Below are 24,306 nucleotides of genomic sequence, written 5' to 3'. Positions count from 1 at the left end.
GGTGGTTCGTTCTGCTTTTCCGCCTCCCTATGGGGAAGAGGCATAGGGCATTTCAGGAAATAAAAGGAAATGTAAAAGTGAGCACTAAATATAGCTATGCATATGGGGTGATTTTTTTTTATATTTTTGTTTTTGTTTTTTCCTTATTTGGGTACTAGCAAATTTTTGCTTAATTTTCCACTAGTAGATCCCCTGGTATGTGTCCCGTGTGGACTGGGGTGATGTGGATTTGGGCCTCTAAGTAATTTGGGAGAGGTCCTAACAAGTTAGTGTGTGGGGTTTTTTCTATTGGGGTTTTTTTTTCTTTTCTCTCTCCCTCTCTCAAAAGATTGGGATACCGGCTACATTTATAATAAAGAATTACTTAGTAGTAATATATATTTCAGGGAATTACGAGTAATGATGTGTGGTGTTAAAAGGTTGGTTTGGTGCAAATTTAATTTTATTAGGTTGGGAGGTATGACTTGCAGTAAAATTAAAATGCTTTCAAGGAATGTGAGAGGCATGGGCAATAGAGGGTAAAAACAAGCGGTCTTTGAGGCATTGGAATTTTATAAACCATCAATTGCGTTTTTGCAGGAAACCCATTTGGAGCAAGAAGATACAGCACACTGACGCATCTAAATTTCTGTTTCAATTCCATACTACTTATTCTACATATGCTCGGGGGTTGAGCGTGCTGATCTCTCACTCTGTACGGTTTCTATGCAAACAGTGCTTTAAAGACCCTATGGCACGGTATATAATGTTATTGTGTACATTAAATGAAAAACGTTTTTGTTTGTGAATGTTTATATACCTCCCCCTTAAGCTCGGTTCACACTGGGGCGGCACGACTCCTTACTACGTCGGGGGCGACTTGTGCATTCCCATGCACCATGACTTCGGAGCGACTTGCATGGACTTCACATAATGGAAGTCTATGCTAGTCGCTCCGAGGTCGCCCCGAAGTAGTACAGGACCCTTTATCTAAGTCGGAGCGACTTGTGTCGCTCCTATTAGAACGGGTCCTGTAGCAGTCAATGGACCGCGAGGGAGCGTGACTTGTCAGGCTGACAAGTCGCCTGACATGTTGCGCTAGTGTGAATCGGGCTTTATACTGATGAGAATGTTTATAAAAAGATGGTACAGTGGCTGATTACACCAACAATATTATTGGGAGATTTTAATATACTTAATGTGGTGGAGGATCGATTCAATAACCAAAAAACCACAGGAAGGGAACAAAAACAAGGTTTGCAAGTTGTATACAGGAGATGGTTGCTGGATGTATGGAGGTTAAGACACCCACTGTTCAAGGAATACGCTTGCCGTTCAAGTACATATAGATCCTTATCAAGAATAGATCTTGCCCTGGGAAGTGATAACATTTTGCCATTTGTAGATTCTATTGAATATCGTTCAAGAGGACTTTCAGATCATTCTCCTCTAATCTTGATGATAACATTGGGGAAATGTCTTTACCCTGGAACGTTAATCCCTAATGGTTGTTGCTAATGGGGGCATAATTGAGGGACTCTTAGCAGAATATTTTGAAAATAATGACACAGCATTGGTGGTATGGGATTCGATGATCTCCCATTTACGGGGTATAATAATTAAGGAAGTCTCAAGTGAAAGGTTCATCAAAACAACATGAGAAGAAGGTAATGAAGATGGTGAAACAGGCTGAGCAGGCCTTTATTACGGACCCTACTGAAAGTAGTAGATTGGCCTGGCAGGAGGCCCAGAAGATATACAGAACCCTATCCCTAACAAAAGCAGAAAATACAAGATTTTTTCTAAATCAAAAACACTAAGAACACTAAGGAACAGGTTGGACATATGCTGGTGGTGTTAGTGCTCAACAAGGCCAGTAGTAGTGTATGACACAAGTAGCATTCAGAGTATATTGATTTTTATACACCTCTTTGAGACCAGGCTCCTGGAGGCAATTCGTCAAATTAAACCGTTTTTGGGTAAACTCCTTATCCCAAAACCTAAATTAATAGGTAGAGAATTTTTGAATAACCCTTTATCCTTGGAGGAATTGGAGCAAGCAGTCTCACAAATGTGTGCTAGCAAAGCCCCGGGTCCTGATGGATTACCTATTGAAATATCTAAACAAATATGGTCAGATATTACAGCCTGAACTCCTGGATGTATTGAATGCGGCTTTTAGGGAACAAAGACTTCCGGACTCAATGCAGGAGGCAATAATAGTAATACCTAAGCAGAGTAAAGACCCATTAATGCCAGAATCGCATCAGCCTATTTCTCCCCTTACATTGCATGTTAAGATTTTGGCCAAGGTATTGGCAAATAGGTTGTCACAATATAATAAGACCATAATTCATGAGGATCAAACTGGTTTTATCCCGACACGAGGGACAATTATTCGTAGACTTTTTTAAACCTGCAACTGCCTATGAAGAATATGGGTACAAAGGCTATATTGAGCCTGGATGCCCACAAAGCATTTAATATGGTAGAATGGTAGTACTTATGGGCTGTACTTACTGTTTTTGGTATAGGTCCGGTCTTTTTAACATGGCAAAAAATGTTATATAATGATCCCAGGGCAAAATTAAAAATGAATAGTACCTTGTCGTCCACCTTTCTATTATCCAGAGGAACTAGACAGGGTTGCCCTCTGTCCCCACTTGTGTTTGCCTTATGGCAAGGACCAATAGTCATAGTAAACTCCTGAAATCATGGATTCTGTCGAACTGGTAGAGAAGATAAAAATAGCATTATAGGCAGATGATGCTCTTATCTTTTTGGGGGATACGTCAGGCTCATTAACAGAACTAATGAAGATTGTCTCTGTATTTGGGTCATTTTCTTGTTTTAGGATCAATTGGGAGAAATCGATATTGTTACCTTTTTAGATAAATTGAAAACACCTTTTACCGCATCTAGCATCTGAAATTAAAATTGAAAATACTTAACAAGATACTGCTATTCACAAATATTTTAATGTGAAGGATTATATACATTTGAATATTTAAACCACTACTGGCTAAATTCAGATAAATGTAGGAACGTGTGTAAACTCCCACTGACAGTGATTGGCAGAGCCAATCTGATTAAATTGATATGGACACCGCAATTACTTTACATATTACATAACTCTCCCATATGGATCACATTGTTTTGGTTTAAGAAATTAGATGCTCTTTTTCCAGAACTTATATGGCGGAAGAAACAACCACGCATTAAACTTTCCACATATTCACTAAAGATGCTGGGGGATTAAATATACCCCATGCTAAGAATTATTTTCTAGGTTCGCAATTAAAGCATTTTGCTGGATGGTCAGCAGTGTCAGACACAGACCCAATACAGGGTCTGCTCTTGTCTGTCTATGGCGAGTATCCAAAATTTGCTCTTTTAGAAAACCCTTCACCCTTTGCAGATTTCTTGATTCTAACGGCCAAATAATTTGATAAAACATGGCGGGAAATTAAAACCATTACAAATGTTGGTGGAAACATGCTGTTCACCTCGTTATGGGATAACTCAAGCTATGTAGAATTACAGAAATTAGAGGGGTTTGAATCTTGGAAGAATAGGGGGGGGGGGTATGGTATTTAAAACACCATTATAAAACAACTGTGATAAAGACCTTTTCACAACTGCAGCTTAGACATGCTTTACAGACACAAGCTCACTCTCAGGTATTGGAAATAAATCAACAATTATTGCGTTGTTGACTAAAAGGGGTGTTAAGAAGTGTCTTACATCGCAATTATATTGCATACTTTGTTATAAGTTTCAGGACTCTGTACCAATACCATCAAGGGCTCAGTGGGTACAAAATCTAGGGCCTATATCAGATGATCAATGAGAGGTGGCACTATCAACCCTTCCCTTAGTCTTCCTATCCCCCATACACTAAAATTAACTCAACTGTTTATACATAGATCTTATCATACCCCAGAGAAGTTATTTAAGTGGCGGCGTATTGATTCACCATGTCCAAGGTGCAATCTGGATTTCGGCTAATTTAATACATATGTTGAGATACCCGAACCTTCACCGTTACTGGCAGGGGGTTATCTCTACTATTAATTTGGTCTTTAGAATAGAGCTGCACCTAGACCCTGGTATTGTTGTTGAAATTAATGGAGTTTGGAGCATAGCAATTAGCTCGGTGCCCTGAAGACTTCGCTGTGCTGAAAAGCGCACTTGTGGATATTAATACGCGCCAAGTCCCATTAATCCCTTGTACTGAAAAGTACAATGTATAGCTCTTTTGTATAAAGTTATCCAAGCGCTCGGCGACAAAGAAAGAAACAGGCGCACGCTGTGTCAAATCGATGCCAACTGAAGATTCTCTGCCTCCTGGTTTATTTTATAGTCAGAGAACAAAAGCGTTTTACAGGGGTGGTGGTGTTAACACAACCAATCACAGACATGTATACATGCAAAAGTACAATAGAATAGGGGAGTGTATGTTTATGGAGAGACACGGCTGTGTGCATGAGACTCTAACTGCCAAGTGAAAGTGAAACAAAGCAACATGGCTGCCACATGGCTAGAGTGAATCCTATACAATATAGTTTAAAAAAAAAAACATATTTGATAGTGATCATGCTACGGTTTCAGTGAATGGTACTTCAATATATCTGCAAAAGACAATAGCAGCAGTATTTCAATCATATGGATCAAATATAACAAAGTTGCCAGCCATTAATCCTGGTAAAAGGGCAGAGATTATTAAACTGATAAGAATTCCACATCACAAATATTTCCGCAGTGAATACCGGGGCCCCGGCTGGCTGATATACATTTGTGTGGTGAAGTTCTCCTTGCACTGCCATAGATCCGGACAGACACCGCCAATAGGGATGATCAGGCTACAAATAGCGTGCAGTCTCTATTTACTGGAAGGTTTCTTCGGAGAATATCTTTGTCCCGATAGTGTGCAGTGTTTTTCAAGCTCGCAAATAGCACAAAATTGGTTGTCACTACATCCGCCTACAACAGATGGTTGGAAAACACAAATTATACTTTGGGTGTTTTTGTTTTGGTTTTGTTTTTTGTGTTTGATATATTTCTTTGTTAATATGTGTATTAATATGCATAGATGACGTGTGTTTTTTGCATTTGTTTTTGTATAAAATTACCAATAAAGAATATGATCAAAAAAAAAAAAAAGAATTTTCTCTTTTGTTCACTGACACACAGCTTCAATTCTTCAGACCGTTGGGTATTATACTGTCACTCTTCAGGAGTAGGAGTAGGACTAGTCAGAAACCTTTTTGGTTATGCCCCTGGGGGAGTTCAAGAGGGTATACCATCAGTTCCTGCTGTAGGACTTCAGTTTTTTTTCTGCCTAGTCACTAGTAAGGACCTGACTTAATGGTGGGATCTGCGGTCCTGGCATATTTTCCTATTTGAATGGAATTTTTTAGTTTCTATTTTTGATCCTGTATGAACTGCAATCTAAAGCCGGACTGGGCGACGCACTGGGTAGCCTAGATCCTTACGGTCTTCCCAGTCTGGCCTGCGAGGGTGACCCAACTATTAACTCCCCACTGGACAGGGGCTGACCGGCAAGTGAAACACCTCACGAGGTCGCATAGCCCTGGTCAGGACAGCAGTTAGGACCAGAGTCGCAGCGTACCTCAGGCCGCAGCACCCCTATTCCAAGATGGTGCGGTGGACTGCTGGGAGTGGCGTCCGCCTTGCGATTGTGGTATGGTGAGTACTGTCCCCCGCTCCTTTACTGCGGAATTGCTGGGGTGGTCGTGGGGATGGTAGGCCCCCCTGTGTACTTCCTCCTCGCGGGATTCTCCCTTAACTTTGGTGCCCTCATCTGTCCCCTGTCCCCCCCCCCCGGCCCCTGTTGGGGGGCATGGATGAAATTGGGTAGGGGGGCTACATGGTGCTGGGCTGGAGGAGTGGTGGGTGTCTGTACCTGGGTGCTGCGGGGGTGTCCCTAGGGGGTCCCGTTCTGGGGTCTGTGAACTTTTCCCCTGGGGACCTGGGTCCGTGCAGTGTAGCATGGTGCTGCCATTTTTCTGTGGTTTTCTGTATTCTGGGTTCGGCGGCCATGTTTCTGTAGTTCAGCTGCCATGTTTTTGGTTTCCCCATATAATTGCATTGGCGGCCATTTTCCTCTAGTCTGAGACAGTGCTGAGTCTGTGGGGGCCTCTAGTGTCAGGTCAGCCAAAACTTCCTGCAGTGTGGCAGATCGTTTTGGCAATCGGGTGGTGAGCCTGTGGGGGTGTATATATATATATATATATATATATATATATATATATATATATATAATCTCCTTCCTCTGCTGTATACAGTGCCGCGGGTGTGCTGAGTCTTGTGGTGCCATAGCGATGCACAGGGGGGAGGGGCATCCTTTTTTTAAATATATATTTTCTTTGCTGAGCAGCGCGGTCCCATTTAACCCTTTATGGTCATGGAGCCTATGGAGCACGTTTCACCACCCGATCCACTCCTAGAAGGCGCGGGGACCCTCTGGGTCTCAGTCTTCTTTGGCGGCCATGATGGCAGCCCTGCAGTCGCTAGTAGCCAAAGTAGATATGGCCCTGCAAAGGGGACCTGGCAAGAAGCGCCCCCGGCTTCACCTGTGTCCTCTGCTTCTTCAGACTCTAAGGTGGATTTGGCCACCGCAGACGAGAGTCAGCCCACTGGGTCTGTGTCCATGCACGCTAAGTGCTCTAATACTGAGGACGAGTCGTCCTCTGCGGCTGCGCATGAAAACGCGCTGGTGGAGGCCCTGATTGTATCAGTGTGGGAAAGGACTCGGCTCCTGCTGAGTCGTGATGCCAGTGCAATTTGGCACTCGCAAATCTTCCAAGGTGAATAAGGTTTTTCCCTTTCCTGCCTATTTTGACGAGATTGTCACTAGTTAGTGGGGTTCCTGGAAAAGCATGGTTGGAATACCGAAGCGTTTTGCTAGAAGATATCCTTTTGAGGAGTCTCTTCTGAAGAAATTGACAGTTCCACCATCAGTGGACTCTCAGGTTTCCAGGCTGAATAAGACCACACTTTTGCCGGTGGAATATTCCCTGTCTTATAAGGACCCCGTAGACAAAAGAGCTGAGGCTCTGATCAGGTACCTCTTCTTCTCTGTGGCAATTTTAAGACCGGTGTTTGCTATCACCTTGTTATCCCAGGACAAGATGGGCTAAGGTTTTGCGCCCGGATCTGGAGTGGATTTAACATCCTTCTGAGCTGGCAGATCAGTTTGATCCAAGGGTTACAGTATATTTGTTATGCATCCCTGGATGCGCCCCCCTCGGCCGGCAGGGTTTCTGTGAGGAAGGATCACAGTCGTTCGCCTCATGATCTGGTTAAAGTACTGATCAGGCTTCTAAAAAGGTACTGACCGGTCTTCCCTTTTGTAGGTGACCATTTTTTTGGTGCCTCTATGGTAGAGATCATTAAGGGCCCTCACGGGAGGCAAGATTACATCGCTTCCACAGGCTGCTAAGGGTAAGGGACCTCACCGTAAGCGGAGTCCCTTCTTTTTGGCTCACAAATGGCCCTTTCGTCCAGCTGGCTCGCAGTAAAAGGGCTCAAGATGCACCCATAACTTTGTGGGAGGCTCCAAGAAACCCTGGAATGGTAAGTCCAAAATGGGCATTTCCGGTTCCGCAAACAAGTCTTCCCCAGCCTAAAGGGGCACCCTCACCCGCATTTGGGGTGGGGGGGGCCATTCACCTTTTTCTAGATCCGTGGACCTTGCTCATTCACGACAAATGGGTCCACTAACTGATTCGGTTCGTTTACAAGATCGAGTTTCTGTCCTTGCCCCCGGCAAGGTTCTTTCCTTCCAACTTACGTCGGTCTCCAGAGCGGCTACAGGGCAGTGCAGGACCTGTTAGCACAAGGAGTTTTTGTGCTGGTTCCGGAGTCGGAACCTTTCCAGGATTTTTATTCAAATCTGTTCACAATTCCCAGGAAGGAAGTCAAGGTTCGTCCGATATTGGATCTCAAGGCTCTGAACTGTTTTGTGAGGGTTCAGAAATTTTGAAAGGAATCCATCCGCACAGTAGTAGCTTTCCTTCATCAAGGAGATCTGATGGTTTCTGTCAATCTCAAGGACGCTAACCTTCATATTCCAATATATGTTGGGCATCAGCGTTTACTTCGTTTTGCTCTGGGTGAGGAGCACTTTCAATTCGGGGCGTTACCCTTTGGTCTCGCCTCAGCTCCTCGGGTGTTCACAAAGTTTTTGGCCTTGTTACAGCAGAAGGGTATCGCGCTACTGGGTTACCTGGGTGATCTGCTTCTGCATACCAGCGTCTTCATGGGCTCTAGAAGCTGACTTGGACGTTACAGTGCAAACTCTGCAGGAGTTCAGGTGGACACTGAATTTTCAGAAATCTGCACTGTCTCCGTCCAAAAAGCTGGACTACTTGGGTCTGACGCTGGGCTCAGCGTCAGCCCAGGTGTTTCTTCCTCATACAAAACTGCTAAAGCTACAGGAGGCTGTTCGGGTCCTGTTGTCCATACATCGATCATCATTTAGGACTTAAATGCAAGTACTGGGGCTGATGGTCTCCCCATTCGAGGCGTTTCCCTTTGTGCAGTTCCACACCAGATCTTTGCAAAGGGAGATTCTGATCAAATGGAACAAGGATCCGCTGTATTGGAAAATCTGATTCTTTTGAGTGGGGGTATGAGGGTGTCTCTCCTATGGTGACTTTGTTCCCCGGCCCTTTGATTTGGAAAAATCTTTTCTTCCCCTGTATTGGACTGTAATCACCACAGATGCCAGTCTGTCTGGATGAGGAGGTGTCTTGGAAGTGTGTTCGCCCAAGGTGTCTGGACTCGGGATTGGTCCAGGTTGCCGATCAACTGTAACGCTCCTGCGTTTCTTATATGGTGTGGATTTTCAGCTGCAGAAATAGTTCCACGTCAGTTGTCATGTAAGAGATATGCTGAGATACCATTCCCAACCTCAATGACTCATCATGTGTGGAAGGTCTTATTTCAGCCAGTAAATACACACAATTAGCAAGCTGGTTCCTAGAGTGACTTTATATATGTGGTAACACAATGATGAAGGTTTGAGGGATAGGTTGAGTGGAGGTGGTAGGTGATAGACACTTGAAGGTGAGACAGTAGCAGATGGATGCAGGAAGGTTTAACAATGTTGTATGATAGCAGATGATAGAATAGCAGGTGGACATACAAAAGAGATCAACCCAGTGCAGAAAAGTAGCAGTAGTCTCAAGAGCTAGCAATCTAGTTTATGCAGATGTGATAAACAGTCTCTACTATGCAGAGCTAGATAGTGTAAGCTTAGTATAAGTTTATAGAGAATTCCCCTGCGGGGTACTTAGCACTATTAGCGATACAGCCGAAGGGTGGTTCAGGAAAGGCGGATGATCCAGTAGCGGGATACAGGGATCAGCGCAGCGAGGTTCCGTCAGCGAAGTAAGCTTGCAAGCATGGAAGCTTCAAGCAAGGTTAGCATCCAGATAAGGGTGTTTGAACGAACACATGTGAGTGAGAGCCGACGCCTTAAATAGCCATCTAGTCCGGCGCTGAGTGATGACAGCTCCAGTCTTAAAGGTGTATGCGCACCTTTCCAAAAGTAAATGGTAGGGCGCATACACTTGTGGAAAGTGTAATTTAGGGTACCAAAGGTACCGGAACATTACATCAACATCCTGGGAATTCGGGCGATCACCGCACAGCCTGCAGGGGCACCCTGTGCGGATACAATCGGACAATGCTACAGCTGTGGCATATGTCAATCATCAAGGGGGCACAAAGAGTGCCCTGGCGGCCCGAAATTTTGCCGGCACCTTGAGGTGGGTAGAACAATATGTTCCATCTCTCTCTGCTGTGCACATTGTGGGGGTAGAGAATTGGCAAGCGGACTATCTGTCGGGAGATGTTGGATCCGGGAGAATGGTCTCTTCACCCAGAGGTGTTTCATTAACTGTATTTCCAAAAAGTGCAGCGCTAGAAATAGGTGAAGAAATATATATGGTATTAGAACTCCAAAATCATAAAGGAGAAAGGGTAGTGTCCAAATTAATGAATACAGTCCCAAAAACTGGTGATAATAGTATAAATCCACATGCAGGATAATCAAAGAAAACACTTTCCGGTGACACCAAGGAAAAGTGTGAGAAGGGGACACCTCTGTGCACGGGTATGGCAAGCAGCTTACCAGAACTCCGTGGCTACTCAATTCAATGAGACAGCCTCTCCCAGCTAGTAGTTAAACCAGAGTGGTCAATGGATGTCACTCAGGCACTTCAGAACTTCGTGGCTACTCTCAATAGGACAGCCTCTCCCGGCGAGTTGTTATACCGATATGGCTAATAGATGTCAGGCTTGGGCGCTTCTCAATTACTCCATCAAGCTCTCCCGGGTGTCTCCTACCCGGATCGGGTCATTCCTCCTCTCCAGCCGGCGGGTGACGGTGTGATCCGGGGTCAGGGTCACCTGATTCGCCCGGTAGGGTGACGTGGACGGGCAGACAGACGGGTGGGGTAATGGGGTGGCTGGGTGTTCGGCGGGATCGGGCGCACGGAGTGGCCCGGGTGGGGTGTGCTCAGGGACGGTGACCCGCTGGATTGCAGGATTGGCGGGTGACCCGGTTCGGGTGTCACAATCGCTCAGTTTCAAATATCGGGCGCCAAACTGCCCTTTGCAGTTCATTAACTGTGTCTTTGTTTAGGGACCCCTGATCTGGACCTACTGGCTTCCCGTCTCACTAGGAAGGTACAGAGTTTCAGGTCAAGGTCTCGGGATCCTCTGGCCGAAGAAGATCTTCTGTCTCAGGGACCAATCTTTCATCCTTCTTTACGGTCGCTCGCTTGAACGGCGTGGCTATTGAAATCCAGGTGCTGAAAGACAGAGGGTTGTCGGAGTCAGTGATTCCTACGCTGTTGAAGGCTAGGAAATCTATTTCCAGGAAGGTTTATCATAGAGTTTGGAAGGCGTGTATTACTTGGTGTGAGTCTTGGGGGTTTCTGCCCACTCCTTTTCTGTCTCTCGCCTGTTGGAGTTTCCTAAATTGGGTGTAGATCAACATTTAGCTCTAGGCACCATCAAGGGCCAGATTTCTGCCTTGGCTTTTTTTTTCCCCAAAGGCCGTTGGCGGCAAAGTCTTTGGTTCACACTTTTGTGCAGAGAGTTCGCCATCTGGCTCCTCTGGTGCGATCCCTGGTACCTCCGTGGGATCTCAGTTTGATTGTCAGTGCTGCAAAGGCCTCCCTTTGAAAATATTCGGAAAATTCCTCTGCTCACACTGTCGCAGAAGGTGGCTTTCTTGGTGGCTATTACTTCTGCACGTCACATGTTGGTGTTGTCTGCATTGTCCTGCCGGTCACCTTAGTGATTCATATGGATAAAGTGGTGTTACGTACCTGTCAGGCGTTCCTTCCTAAGGTTGTCTCTGGGTTTTGTTTGAATGAAGACATTGTGCTGCCATCCCTATGTCCTTAACCTAAACATCCTAAAGAAATTGCCTTGCATTTCTTAGATGTGGTAAGGGCAATTCGGGTTTACCTGGCGGTGAACAGATTAGGAAATCCAATCCTTTGTTCTTACAGGTGGACCTCGTAAGGGACAGGCCGCCTCTGCTGCGACCATTTCTAACTGAATCAGGCAGACGGTGGTGTAGGCCTACTGTGGTGCAAGTCTACTCCATTAAGGGTCAGGTTCTTCTTTAACCTGTTAAAGCGCATTCTATGAATGCGGTTAGTGCCTCCTGGGCCTTCTGTCATCAGGCGCCAGTGGTTCAGGTGTGCAAGGCGGCTACTTGGTCGTTTGTACACACATTCACAAAATTTTATAAGGTGGATGTACTTGCATCTTTGGATGCGACGTTTGGCCGCAAAGTTTTGCAGGCTGCGGTTGTGGAGACTTCCACTTTTTGAGGGTAAAAATGAATTTGCTGGTGGTGAGCTCCTGTTAACTGGTTGGCTAGGTTTAGCCTTGTTGGGAGTTCTGAGTTTGTTTGTAAAATCCTTTTCTCTGATGTTCACTGACGGACACCGCACCCGTCCCTATTTTGGGGTTGAGTTATTTGTTGTTCTGACACTGGTTAAAAACTGGAAGTCCTACAGCAGAAAGTGAGGGTATACCCTCTGGGACTGCCCTAAGGGCATAACCAAAAAGGTTTCTGCCTAGTCCTGCTCCTGAAGAGTGACAGTAGAATACTCTCTGGTCTGAACAATTGAAGCTGTGTCTATCAGTGAACCTCAGAGAAAAGGATTTTATGGTAAGACAAAAATCCAGTTATCAAGGGTTCAATCTAGTCATTGCCAGGCAAGGAGGCATGTTAAAATCACCCGACACCACCAGTTGGGATGCAGGATAGCCAGCTAGTAAGGATGACCATTTATGTAAGTGACAGTAGTGCACTGGCGGTGGAAAGGCTACACCCAGAATAACCATTCAAACAAAGTCAATAGAGCATGTAGGAGAACATACTTGCCCTCTGGGTCCAGCTTAAGATCTATTAAGGAAAAAGGCAGAGATTTCTGAACTAAGATGTCTGAGGCTTAGGACCCTGCTGGTACCAGATGAGTTTCTTGTAGGATACAGATGTGGCAAACATACTTTAAGAAAGGTAAAAACTAGGGAATGTTTGAGTTTGGCATTGAGCTCCTGCACTTTCCATGAAAGTATGGTGAGAGGAGCCATGGGGCTAGAGGAAGAAAATGTTGCCTAAGTCTGCCTGTCAAAGATCTAGCAAACCCAGAAGGGCAAGTCATTTCATGTTGCCAGTAGGTTTCCACAGTTAATGCAAGTATCACATAGCATGCCGTTGAACCAAACCTAAGGAAAACCGTAATCCCCAACCCTTCTTGCACCCCTCCCCCTAGAACTTTGGAGCGTTTAATTTCCTGAACAATAACAGACAAAACACCCATAGGGGTCATGAAAAGTAGTACAACCATAGTAGACAATAGAGTGAAACAAGTCTGGAGCTGATGCAGTGTGTGCATTAAGATAGGGATTACAATTAGCTCGGTCTTCTGAAATTAAAAAGGTGGAAGGTGAATGTGTGAGACGGAGAGCCACTAGGGCCCTTAACTGCTGGCATTCTTTGTGCTCTCTCAACTGTGAAGATATCTGCAAAGCGGGCTTGTGAACTCTGCAGCATCCATTCTCCGGCAATCCAACTATCCTGAGTTCGGGCGATTACGGTTTTCTGTGTCATCCACTTTAGCTTCCAGGGATTTGACACGCACCTGCAAGTTGCGGATATCTCCAAGGTGCTCCCTATGAGTGATCTCTGATTCGCCGATGCAACGTTCTGCCTTACCCAGCCACTCTCTAAATTTGTTCATGTTCCGCTTGATCAACCCAACATCCGTCTTCAGGTGACCCATCTTGGTGGTTAGGGCCAAGGGAAAATGTTTTTTTCAACCATCTGTGTAAAATTTTAAAAACCAAACATAGGAGATTCTGGATGTGGGCATTCTAGTCTCCAGCTAAAACAACAAACTACCCTTCCTTGTTTTTGGATCCACAAATCCTCTAGCTCTGGTCTTGTATACACTAGTTGTCCCCTGGCCTCTGTTCAGGGTAGTTATTCCTTCCCTCCACAGAGCCTTTTCTCTTGCCCACTCCATAAATACAGTAGGATAGGGCAACAGTGGTTCTTCTGGTACCAAACTGGGTCCAAAGAACCTAGCATACAGACATCCTTGGACTTTTTACAGAGGACCCTTGGCCTCTTGCCAACAGGCTGGAGCTGTTTTCATGACCTCACGACAGAGAATTGCCCTGCCACCTTCCTTTTGCACATGAAAAATGCAGACCCCCAACAAATATAAAAAAAATGCTTATACACTTAGGCTACATTCACATGTGGGCATAGCGGATCGCGGGCAGAATCACCACGATTCAGAAATCATTGCAAATGCGGAACGCCTGTGCGATGCCTGCCTGTGATTTGCAATGGCACCCCAAACGCTGTGCGATGTTGCCGCGATTTCCGCCTGCCGAATCACAGTAACATTGCACAAACAGAATCGTGGGACGCATGACGCACAAGAGAAGCTCTTGTACCTTTTTTGGGCGTCATGCGTCCCGCGATTCTGTTTGCACGATGTTACCGCGATTCGGCTGGGGGAAATCGCAGCAAGGATTTCTGGATCGCGGGCAGAATCGCAGTGATTCTTCCCGCGATCCGCTACGCCCACATGTGAACGTAGCCTTAATGCTGCTGGAATCATCACTCCAAATTTTTGGAAACATTTTAACTCTCTACTGTCTAAGACTTGTGTAGAGATGGAAGTTCAGGTGTCAAATGGTAGATCCCAATATTCCCCTTCATGATTGTGATGTTTTCAGGTCTACCTTGCTCCTATGGTCATCTTTCTGATCAATATGAACCTCTCATAAACATTACTTAAAAGACTCTACCCCTCATAGTGCAATCTAACCCCTACAGTGAATCTTTTTTTACTTTGTATAGTAGATTTGAATATTTTGGCTTTCTAAGTTTTGTGCAGCTTTTTTATGAAATCTTTTAAAAAAACATATTAAATAAATTATCACTTGATAAGTAGAATTTGAATTTTGCATTACCTTATTCTATTCCTTTATAGAATCAAAACCAGGATAAAGATGGCAACATCAAACCCACAAGTGATCTCTCAGAGGACCTGTTTAAAGTGCACGACTTTGATGTAAAAATTGACCTCCAAGTTCCCAGTTCAGGTAATTTTTTTGCAAAACAAACATTGGGAATAATGAAAATCTAGTAAATTGTGAACAAGTCAAGAAAAGATTTGGAGGATCTTGTTAGAATGACTTTATTTCTCATTAAATTAACCACTTAAGGACCATAAGGTTTTACCCCTTAATGACCAGGCCATTTTTTTATGATACGGCACTGCGTTACTTAACTAGCAATTGCGCAGTCATGCGACAAAAAAATGAATGTCCTTTTTTTCCCCACAAATAGAGCTTTCGTTTGGTGGTATTTGATCATCTCTATTTTTATTTTTTGCGCTATAAAAAAAGACAATTCTGAAAAAAAAAATATTTATTTCTCTATTGTTCATTGACAGACGCAGCTCCATATTCTTCTTAACCATTGGGTTATGCTGCCCCCTACAGGAGTATGTCAAAGATTGTGGTTGTTGAGGTTGGTGCTGACCTAGGATAAAATACCCGTGTCTGTGTATACACCTAAGTGTATTCAGTAAGTATTGTATTCACCGTCTAAACCAAAATAGCATACATGGGAAAAGTGTTCTGCATAGGTCGCAGAAAAAAGTTGGTAATATGGAGGGTGAATGATGCACAAGGTAACACATAAATGATGTGATAATAGGTCAATTTATTATGATAATATTGTGTGAAATGCACACTGTGCAGTACAAGTCATGATGTTTCAACAATAAACAGAAAACAAGATGGACAACATGTAACAAAAATACAAAAACCGGCCGGTACAAGAAATGACTTGGGGTGAAAAATAGGGGATGTGGGAAGTTCACATGGAGTGTCTCAATCTTGAGGTTGTTCCTCTCACTAATTGTGTATGGCCTGATAAGTTCCTTGTGGAAGCTCGGGTGCGACGGGTGGAGCGATATCACTCAATGTAGGGTGCAGAGGGGCTGATCCGGTAAGACGGGGGTTAATTGGAGAGGAGTTCGATCCGGATGGAGGATATGCTGGAGGGATAGTTAATCCTTTTGCATATTCCTCTGCATTGCCTACCAGGGCTGGACTGTATAGCGGTTGGGTGTCCTGGTATGTGGGGAATGCCTAGAGGGTGTATGCATGCATCGTGGCGACAGTGAGTGGCTGGTGTGTATGCAATTGTCCTGATATGGTGCCAGGGTTCCTGGGGGACTTTGTAAGGTACAATGGTTCTGCTGACAGTATAGCTTATACTCAGTGTATGTACCTGTAAGTTCTGGCTGTTTCTTCGCCCCGCAAAAAGTACCTGTCCTGTCAGATGTCCTGTGCTTGTCTGCTTGCTGAGCTGCTGCTGCTGTCTGCCGCTCTCCTTCCCTTTCTTACGGTAGGTGTCCTCCTGACTCGGCTGTCTCAGTCTGTGAGAACCGTGCGCTCCTTTCCCTCGCATCCGCCATCCACTACAGAAGTGTAGTGTGTGCACAGCCGGGCTGATGACATCAACTAGTTTCGCTGGGCGTGGCGTAGCTTCGTCTGGACCAACCCACATCCCCTATTTTTCACCCTGATAAGTCATTTTTTGTACCGGCCGGTTTTTGTATTTTTGTTACATGTTGTCCTTCTTGCTTTCTGTTTATCGTTGAAACATCATGACTTGTACTGCACAGTGTGCATTTCACACAATATTATCATAATAAATTGACCTATTATCACATCATTTATATGTTACCTTGTGCATCATTCACCCTCCATATAACCAACTTTTTTCCCCTACAGGAGTAGGGCACTAGGCAGAAAAACTCTTTACCACGCCTATAGGGCAGTCCCTGGGGGATACACTCATTCACTCTGCTATAGGCATTCAGTTTTTTTCTGCCTAGTCAGGAGTAAGGACCTAGTTCTCTGCTGGGAATTTGGTCCTAGCGTGTTTTTTATGTAAAAAGGTAGCATGTTTTTTTTATGTAAAAAGGGAACCTTATGTCTGAATTTTATTTTTTTAACTAGTTATGTTCCTGAGTTATGTTCAGTCAACAGCCGGACAGGGCTTCGGACTGGATATTCTAGATCTTTAAGATCTCCCAGTCTGGCTAGCGAGCGTGTGCAGGTCACCATGACCTAGCCCCACCGGATGGGTGCTGGCCCGTGAGTGAAACTCCTCGCCAGGACACACATGACCTGGTTTGGCTTGAGTCGCAGCGTATACCTTGTCCGTCAGCACCCCCACCACGGCTGGAGAGGTGGTCTGTCCGAAGTGGTGCCCACCCGAATACCGTTGGTATGGTGAGTAGTGTCCCCCTGAATCTCTTGCGGTCTCGTGGTGGACGTGGGCCCCTCTCTGGGAGAGTCGGACCCTCGGGTTACCCCCATTGTATGTGGGGTCCCGAGGGACCATCCAAGGCTCCCCCCGCAGGCCATTCTCCCCACTATTTCATAGGGGGTCCCTACCTTAGTCGGGTATGGTGCAGTGGCTGTAGAAGGCGATGAGGGCCCTGGGGGGGGGGCCCGCCGATGCCGCTTTCTGTCGCTCATTGACAGACGCAGACTTCTTGATTAATATCAGCAGGGATATACTGCCCCCTACAGGAGTAGGACACTAGGCAGGAAAAAAGTTCTGGCCACACCTTATGGGCAGTCCCAGGGGGTATATCCTCTCTCTCCCTGCTACAGGATGTCAGTTTTTTTTCTGCCTAGTCAGGAGTAAGGACCTAAGTTCCTTGCTGGGATCTCTGGTCCTGGCAAGCTTTTTTAGATAAATCTTTTTTAGTTAGCTTTTTTTTCTCCAGTTTGTTCCTGTGAGATCTTCAAGCAATTATGCTGGATCTGGGCGACGGGCTGGATGTTGAGATCCGATGGTCACCCCAGCCGGCCTACGAGCGCGTGCAGGCCCTAGCTCCGCGCTGGGTTGGCCGCGACATAGTCCCACTGGACGGGGACTGGCCCTGCGAGTTAAACGTCTCGCCAGGTCGCCTACGACCAGTCGGAATCTGAGTCGCGGCGTCCGTATTGGCCGACAGCCCCCCCCCCCCACCTCAGTGGAGAGGGGTTCTGTCAGGAGTTGGTGCCCGCCTGTTCCGGTATGGTGAGTAAATGTTTCCCCCCTGCTCCTCATGGCTGACTCTGGGGTGGACCCGGGCCCCTCCCTGGGACGGTCGGACCCTCACTAATCTGGGTTCCCCTGTGCACCCTCCCCCTGTGGTGTCCCTCTCCCCCCTCCCTTCCCCCCTTTGGGGGGTGTTTGTGCGTGTGTGTGGGGTGGCTAGCCGTTCATGCAAGCCGCTAAGGGGGCGGGGGGGGGTCCCGAGTGCGGACGGCTGTTGTGCGGGGGGCTTCCTCCCTGGCTTCCCAGGGCCTACCTGCCGATCGATCGTCTGTTAGTGAATGTGGGGACCCCCCTTCCCACCGCAGCGCGCGGGGCCGCCATTTGTTTGGAGTCCCTCATGTGGCTCATGGGGGCAGCCATCTTGGTACACCCAGCTCGTTTTGTTTGCAGAGCTGGGCAGCTGTAGGAGTTACTGAGGGCGTGTGAGGGGGAGGAGCCCCTCCCTAGACCCGGGAAGATTGCTCCACAGGACTTGTCATGCAGACAAACGCTGAGAGCAGTCCTGTTGGAACTCTGGTGCATCGTGTGGTGAGCCTTTTGGGAGTCTCTCTCTCTCTCTCTCTCTCTCTCTCTCTCTCTCTCTCTGAGGGGGTCTAGAGGCACGCCGTCTGACCATTGAGGGGCACTGCAGCGCTGGGTGACATTTTGCAAAAAAAAAAGGTTTTTTTTTATTACAATTTTGTCATATTTTGCTGACGGGTTCCCCTGGTGTTGCCATGGACCCTGCTGCACATGTGTCCCCGCCTGATCCCCTCGAGGTGGCCGCAGGGCCCTCCGATTCTCCGCTCACCATTGATGCGCTTTCGGCGGTCCTGGAGTCATTTGTGTCCCGGGTGGAGATGGCCTGTCAGGGACGGGGGGCTAAAAAGCGACCCCCGCCTACCCCTGTCTTGTCTGATGCCTCAGATTCTGATCCTGAGCCAGTCGCTGCTACTGCGGGTTCCTCTCCTGGGGCTGCTGTCTCGCGCCCCATCTCCTCTGATAGTGAGGATGACCTTTCTGCCTCCGCCATAGCGCAAGACAAGGCACTGGTGGACGCACTGATTGTGTCTGTCCGGGAGACCCTAAAACTGGAGGTTGCACCTGCGGATGCAGCTCATATGGAAGTTGCCTTTTGCACTCGCAAGCCCTCCAGGGTGGCAAGGTGTTTCCCTTTCCCAAATGCTTTGACGATATCATTAAAAAGGAGTGGGTCCGTCCAAAACGACCCCCTGGGATGCCCAAACGAATTGCTAGGCGCTACCCATTTGAAGAGTCCCTCCTTAAGAAATGGACGGTGCCACCTTCGGTTGATCCGCCGGTTTCCAGACTAAATAAGGCTACTGTTATCCCATTGGAGGATTCCCCGTCTTTTCGGGATCCGGTTGATCGTAGGGCGGAATCTGTGTCCCGTTCCATATTCTCCCTGGCAGGGTCGGCCTTGAGGCCAGTGTTTACCATTGCTCTGGTTTTGCAGACGTTGACGGAATGGGCCAAAAGGTTTCGCCATGACCTGGAGGGGAGAAGTCTCCCCCCTGCCGGGACGGATTTGCTGGAGCAGATGGTGCAGGGGCTACAGTTTGTTTGTAACGCCGCACTGGACGCGGCTCCATTGCTGGGGCGTGTGTCGATCTCGGCGGTGGTCCTCCGGCGCATGCTATGGTTGAAGTGCTGGTCGGCGGATCAGGCTTCCAAAAAAGCCTTGACTGATCTCCCTTTTCAGGGGGATCGCCTGTTTGGTGCTACCTTGGATGAGATTATTAAGGATCTCACTGGGGGCAAGAGCACCTTTCTACCACAGGCTAATAAAGGTAAGGAACCTCGTTGTATACAGGGGACCTTCCTTTACAGCTCACAAGAAGTTTTTTCGCTCCTCCTGGGCGGGCGATAAGGCAAAGTCCTCCAAAGCCCCCCCGGGGGGTTTCAAGAGACCCTGGTCTGGTAAGCAAAAATCCGGTCCTTCCAGACCTGAGGATAAGACCGCTTCAGCCTGAAGGTGCGCCCCCACCCAGATCAAGGGTGGGGGGGTATCTTCGCCGGTTCCCGGACCCGTGGCTCTACAGTATTCAAGACAAATGGGTTCACGAGGTCATACGGCCGGAACACAAGATCGAGTTGCGATCGTTTCTACCGGTGCGGTCCTTCCCTTCCAATATGCGCCTGCCCCCGAATCGCCTAATGGCTCTGTTGGGGGCAGTGCAGCACTGGATGTAAATGGCGCCCATAGAGGGTGCCTATCTTCACGTTCCCATTTACGCAGGACATCAGCGGTATCTGCACTTTGCGGTGGGAGCGGACCATTATCAGTTTGTGGCGTACCCTTTGGTCTCGCCTCTGCTTTCCGGGTCTTCACCAAAATTTGGGCCCCAGTCCTGGCTTTGTTGCAGCAGCGGGGCATATCGGTCCTGGGCTACCTGGACGACCTCCTCTTTTGTGCGGAGTCTCCACATGCTCAGTGTCATACACGGACTCTCCAAAAGGAGATTCTTCCCAAATGGAACTGGAATTCCGATTTCCTAGACAATCGGATCCGGCTGAGCGAGCGGACCAGTTTCTGGTTTGGGGGCCTCGGTCTCCGATGCTCAGTCAGGGGAAGCCCTTTTCTCCAAAAATATCCAGATTATCGATAAATGTGTTGGTACTGAAAGCGATCAGGTTTTGCCTGGTTCACCGGACCAGGCATCTTCAGGGCTGCTTGGTTCGGATTCAGTCGGACAATGCCACGGCCGTGGCCTATGTCAACCATCAAGGGGACACAAAGAGTGTTCTAGTGGCCGTGGAAGTGGCCAGCATGTTTTGGGCGGAACAGTTCGTTCCGGCTCTGTCTGCAGTTCATGTTCTGGGTATGGAAAATTGGCAGGTGGATTTTCTCAGCCGTCAGACCTTGGATCAAGGGGAATGGCCTCTTCAGGTCAGGCTGGTCGCAGACACTCCTTGGTGACTTCCTCTCAGGGAAGAGCCACTGTCTCAGGGACCGATCGTCCATCCTGCTTTACGATCACTGGCTTTGACGGCTTGGCTTTTGAGAGCCAGGTGCTGAAGGACAGGGGTTTGTCTGCTTCAGTTATTCCTACTCTGATTAAAGCGAGGAAAGCGACTTCCAGAAAAGTCTATCATCGCACATGGAAGTCTTATATCGCGTGGTGTGAGTCCCTCGGGGTTCCTCCATGTTCTTACTCGGTGGCTCGGATATTGGCCTTTCTGCAACGGGGGGTTGAGCAGAAGCTGGCCTTGAGCACTATCAAGGGTCAGGTCTCAGCATTGGCAATCTTCTTCCAGAGGCCACTGGCTACTCATTCTTTGGTGCGGAATTTCATCCAGGGGGTGCGGCACCTGGCTCCTCCGGTGCGCGCGCCCTTGCCACCCTGGGATCTTAATTTGGTGTTGTCGGTTCTCCAGAAAATATTAGGGAGATTCCCTTGCTTACCTTATCCCAGAAGGTGGCCTTTTTGGTGGCTATCACTTCTGCACACAGGGTGTCAGAACTGGCCGCATTGTCCTGTCGTTCCCCATATCTAGTGGTTCATAGGGATAAGGTGGTTCTTCGTCCGAATCCATCCTTCCTTCCTAAGGTGGTTTCAGAGTTTCATTTGAATGAGGATGTTGTGTTACCTTCCCTGTGTCCTAAGCCCAGTCATCCTCGGGAGTTTGCGTTACACTCCTTGGATGTGGTTCAGGCGATCAGGGTGTACTTGGCTACTACTGACTGTTTTTGTAAGGCTGATTCACTTTTTGTGATCACGGATGGCCCTAGAAAGGGGTTGCCTGCGTCTGCCGCGACTATCTCCAGATGGATCAGACAGACGGTGGTGCAGGCTTATTCTGTTAAGGGTCCGCTTCCTCCGTTCCCTGTTAAGGCACACTCTACTCGGGCTCTTAGTGCTTCCTGGGCCTTCCGCCATCAGGCGTCGGTGCTTCAGGTTTGCAAGGCGGCTACCTGGTCGTCGGTTCATACCTTTACAAAATGTTATAAAGTTGATGTGCTGGCCTCGGCGGATGCCTCTTGTGGCCGCAAGGTTCTGCAGGCCGCTGTTTGAGGGGACCGTTGGTCTACCTCTGGGTTTTTTTGTTTTTTGTTTTTTCAGTTGGGTCTCATCCTTTTGTTCGATGAGTCCTTGATGCTTCTGGTTGGCTCCGGTTGGGCCTTCTGGATTGGATTTTTATTTCTGTTATCCCACCCCTCATTTGTGGCACTGCTTTGGGACGTCCCTACTGATATTAATCAAGAAGTCTGCGTCTGTCAATGAGCGACAGAGAAAATTGGATTTTTGACTTACCGTAAAATCCTTTTCTCTTAAGCTCATTGACAGACGCAGGACCCGCCCCTCTATTTTTGAGTTGGTTTGGGTTGAATTCTCTGACACTGCTTTGTTACATAACTGACATCCTGTAGCAGGGAGAGAGAGGATATACCCCCTGGGACTGCCCATAAGGTGTGGCCATAACTTTTTTCCTACCTAGTGTCCTACTCCTGTAGGGGGCAGTATATCCCTACTGATATTAATCAAGAAGTCTGCGTCTGTCAATGAGCTTAAGAGAAAAGGATTTTACGGTAAGTCAAAAATCCAATTTTTGGAGGGATCCGCTAGGGGGGTTAATCCTGTGGGGGGTCCCTGCCAGGCCCCCCCCCCCTTATGTTTGATTGATCGCTGGACCCCTCAGGGGATCCTGTAGACTGCATGGCATGCCAAGGATGTCGCCATTTTCTTGTAGATCAGCTGTACAAGGCTCGACAGCCATTTTTTGTAGTTTCCAATTGAAATGCATTGGGCGGTCATTTTGTTGGTATCCCCCGTTATAATGCATTGGACAGCCAATTTCCGAGAATGCTGTACAGCAGTGAGTGGCAAGGCTTTACCTTTTGGTGCTGACCCAGGTACTTCCTCTTCCTGTTTAGGATCGTTTTCTGTACACTTCAGACTGACTCTGACCATCCTAATATTGGGTGGTGGCGAGTCTTTTGGGGTCTATGTAGGTCGCTCCCTCACTCTGCTATATTGCAGCTTAGTGTGCTGGGACTTGTAGTACCTCTTCTTTTTTTTTTTGCAGTATTCTTAAAGTGACACTGCACTGTCCCCAGGTTAACATGGAGTCCCAGGAGCAATTATCACCTACTGATCCTCTTTTTGGTGTTGCAGGGACCTCCTGGTTGCAAACCTTATCTGCCTTAATGTTGTTTTTTTTTTTTATTTGAAACCCTGGTGTCAAAAGTTATGGTACTAAAAAAGAGGACTTGTATAAAGCGCCCACTGCCCTCACTTGCCTCATCTGTATCCTCATATTCTGAGGTTGCTATGGCTGCCATGGACACAGTTACTCTGAGGGGTCTGCGTCATCACACTCTGACTCGAATGGCGAGGATGATATATCCTCATCTGCAGCTGCGCAGGGGAAAACGCTGGTGGAAGCACTTAGTGTCAGTGCAGAAAACTCTAAAAATAGCAGATGATTCTACAGCGTCAGAGATGCAGGTGTCTTTTGGCACCTGCAAAACCCCGAGTCGGTCAGGGTTTTCCCTTGTCTGGAACTTTTTGATAAAATTGTCACTGAACAGTGGGGGGTGCCTTTAAACATGTTAGTGATGCCGAAGCGTTTCACGAGATACTATCCCCTTGCGGAAGCGGAGATCAAAAAATGGACCGTTCCACCAAAGGTGGACCACCCAGTCTCCAGACTGAACAAATCCACTGTGATTCCGGTGGAGGAGCCTCCAGGCTTTAAAGACCTTGTTGATAGGATGAGGCTCTATACCACCACTTACATGTGATGGTGGACTCAATACTTAGACCGGTCTTCACAATCGCTCTGGGGTCCCAGACCCTTACGGAATGGGCAAAGCTCTTGAGGAGTGATTTGAAAGCGAGGTAGCTTCACCTTGACTTTGCCGAACTAGCGGACAAAATGGTCCAAGTTTTACAAATCTATATGTAATGCGTCTTTAGATGTGGCCCCCCCTTGCGGCTAGAGTATCCACGGTAGGGGTAACCACGAGACGCATGGTGGGGCTAAAAAGCTGGTCTGCATACCAAGCTTACAAAAAGGCTCCGTCAGACCTGCCCTTTATAGGGGAACGCTTAAATCGTTCTTCTTTAGATTAACTTATCAAGGGTCTTACTGATGGGAAGAGTACTCTTCTTCATCAGTCTACTCAGGGCAAGGCACCACGTCACGATGGGGTCCCTCTTTTTCAGCATACAAGAGGCCCTTTCTTGCTTTCGGCGCGCAGGAGAAGGGTCTAAGACTTTTAGATCATCTGGGGGTTCCTAAAAGATGTGCTCGAGTAACCCGAGAGCAGGCCCCTCGAGTTCTGCAGTTAAAGCCCTCTTCTGGATTAAGGGGCGCCCTCACCCGTAACTGTGGAGGGGGGGGCGTCTTCATTTCATTCCAGAACCATGGACCTTTCCTGATTTAGGTTGCATGGGTCCACAAACTGATTCAGGTCTCGACCGCCGGACAGATTCTTCACACCTAATCTACGCCTATTTCCAGACCGGTTAAGGGATCTACGAGAAGCGGTACAAGATTTGCTCTTGCAGGGGTGATTGGGCTGGTTCCCTCTCGGGAACGCTTTCAAGGGTTTTACTCAAACCTGTTCACTGTGCCCAGGAAAAGAAGGCAAGTGCATCCTATCTTGGACCTCAAGG

General features: G+C 47.3%; 1 protein-coding gene across 1 annotated transcript in view; it reads left to right on the top strand.

The window, feature by feature from the left end:
• Positions 1–24,306, top strand: part of RTF1 (RTF1 homolog, Paf1/RNA polymerase II complex component) — a 588,556-nt gene that overhangs the window by 535,211 nt on the left and 29,039 nt on the right. The window contains exon 17 of the mRNA XM_082242851.1: positions 14,544–14,655. Coding sequence (XP_082098977.1) covers positions 14,544–14,655 — 112 coding nt within the window. The remainder of the gene's footprint in view (positions 1–14,543; positions 14,656–24,306) is intronic.

Source organism: Pelophylax lessonae (genome assembly GCF_965119305.1).
Source record: "Pelophylax lessonae genome assembly, chromosome: 13".
In the NCBI taxonomy this organism is placed as follows: Eukaryota; Metazoa; Chordata; class Amphibia; order Anura; family Ranidae; genus Pelophylax; species Pelophylax lessonae.
Note: the sequence above shows the minus strand (reverse complement) of the source record. Positions and strands in the feature narration are given on the sequence as shown.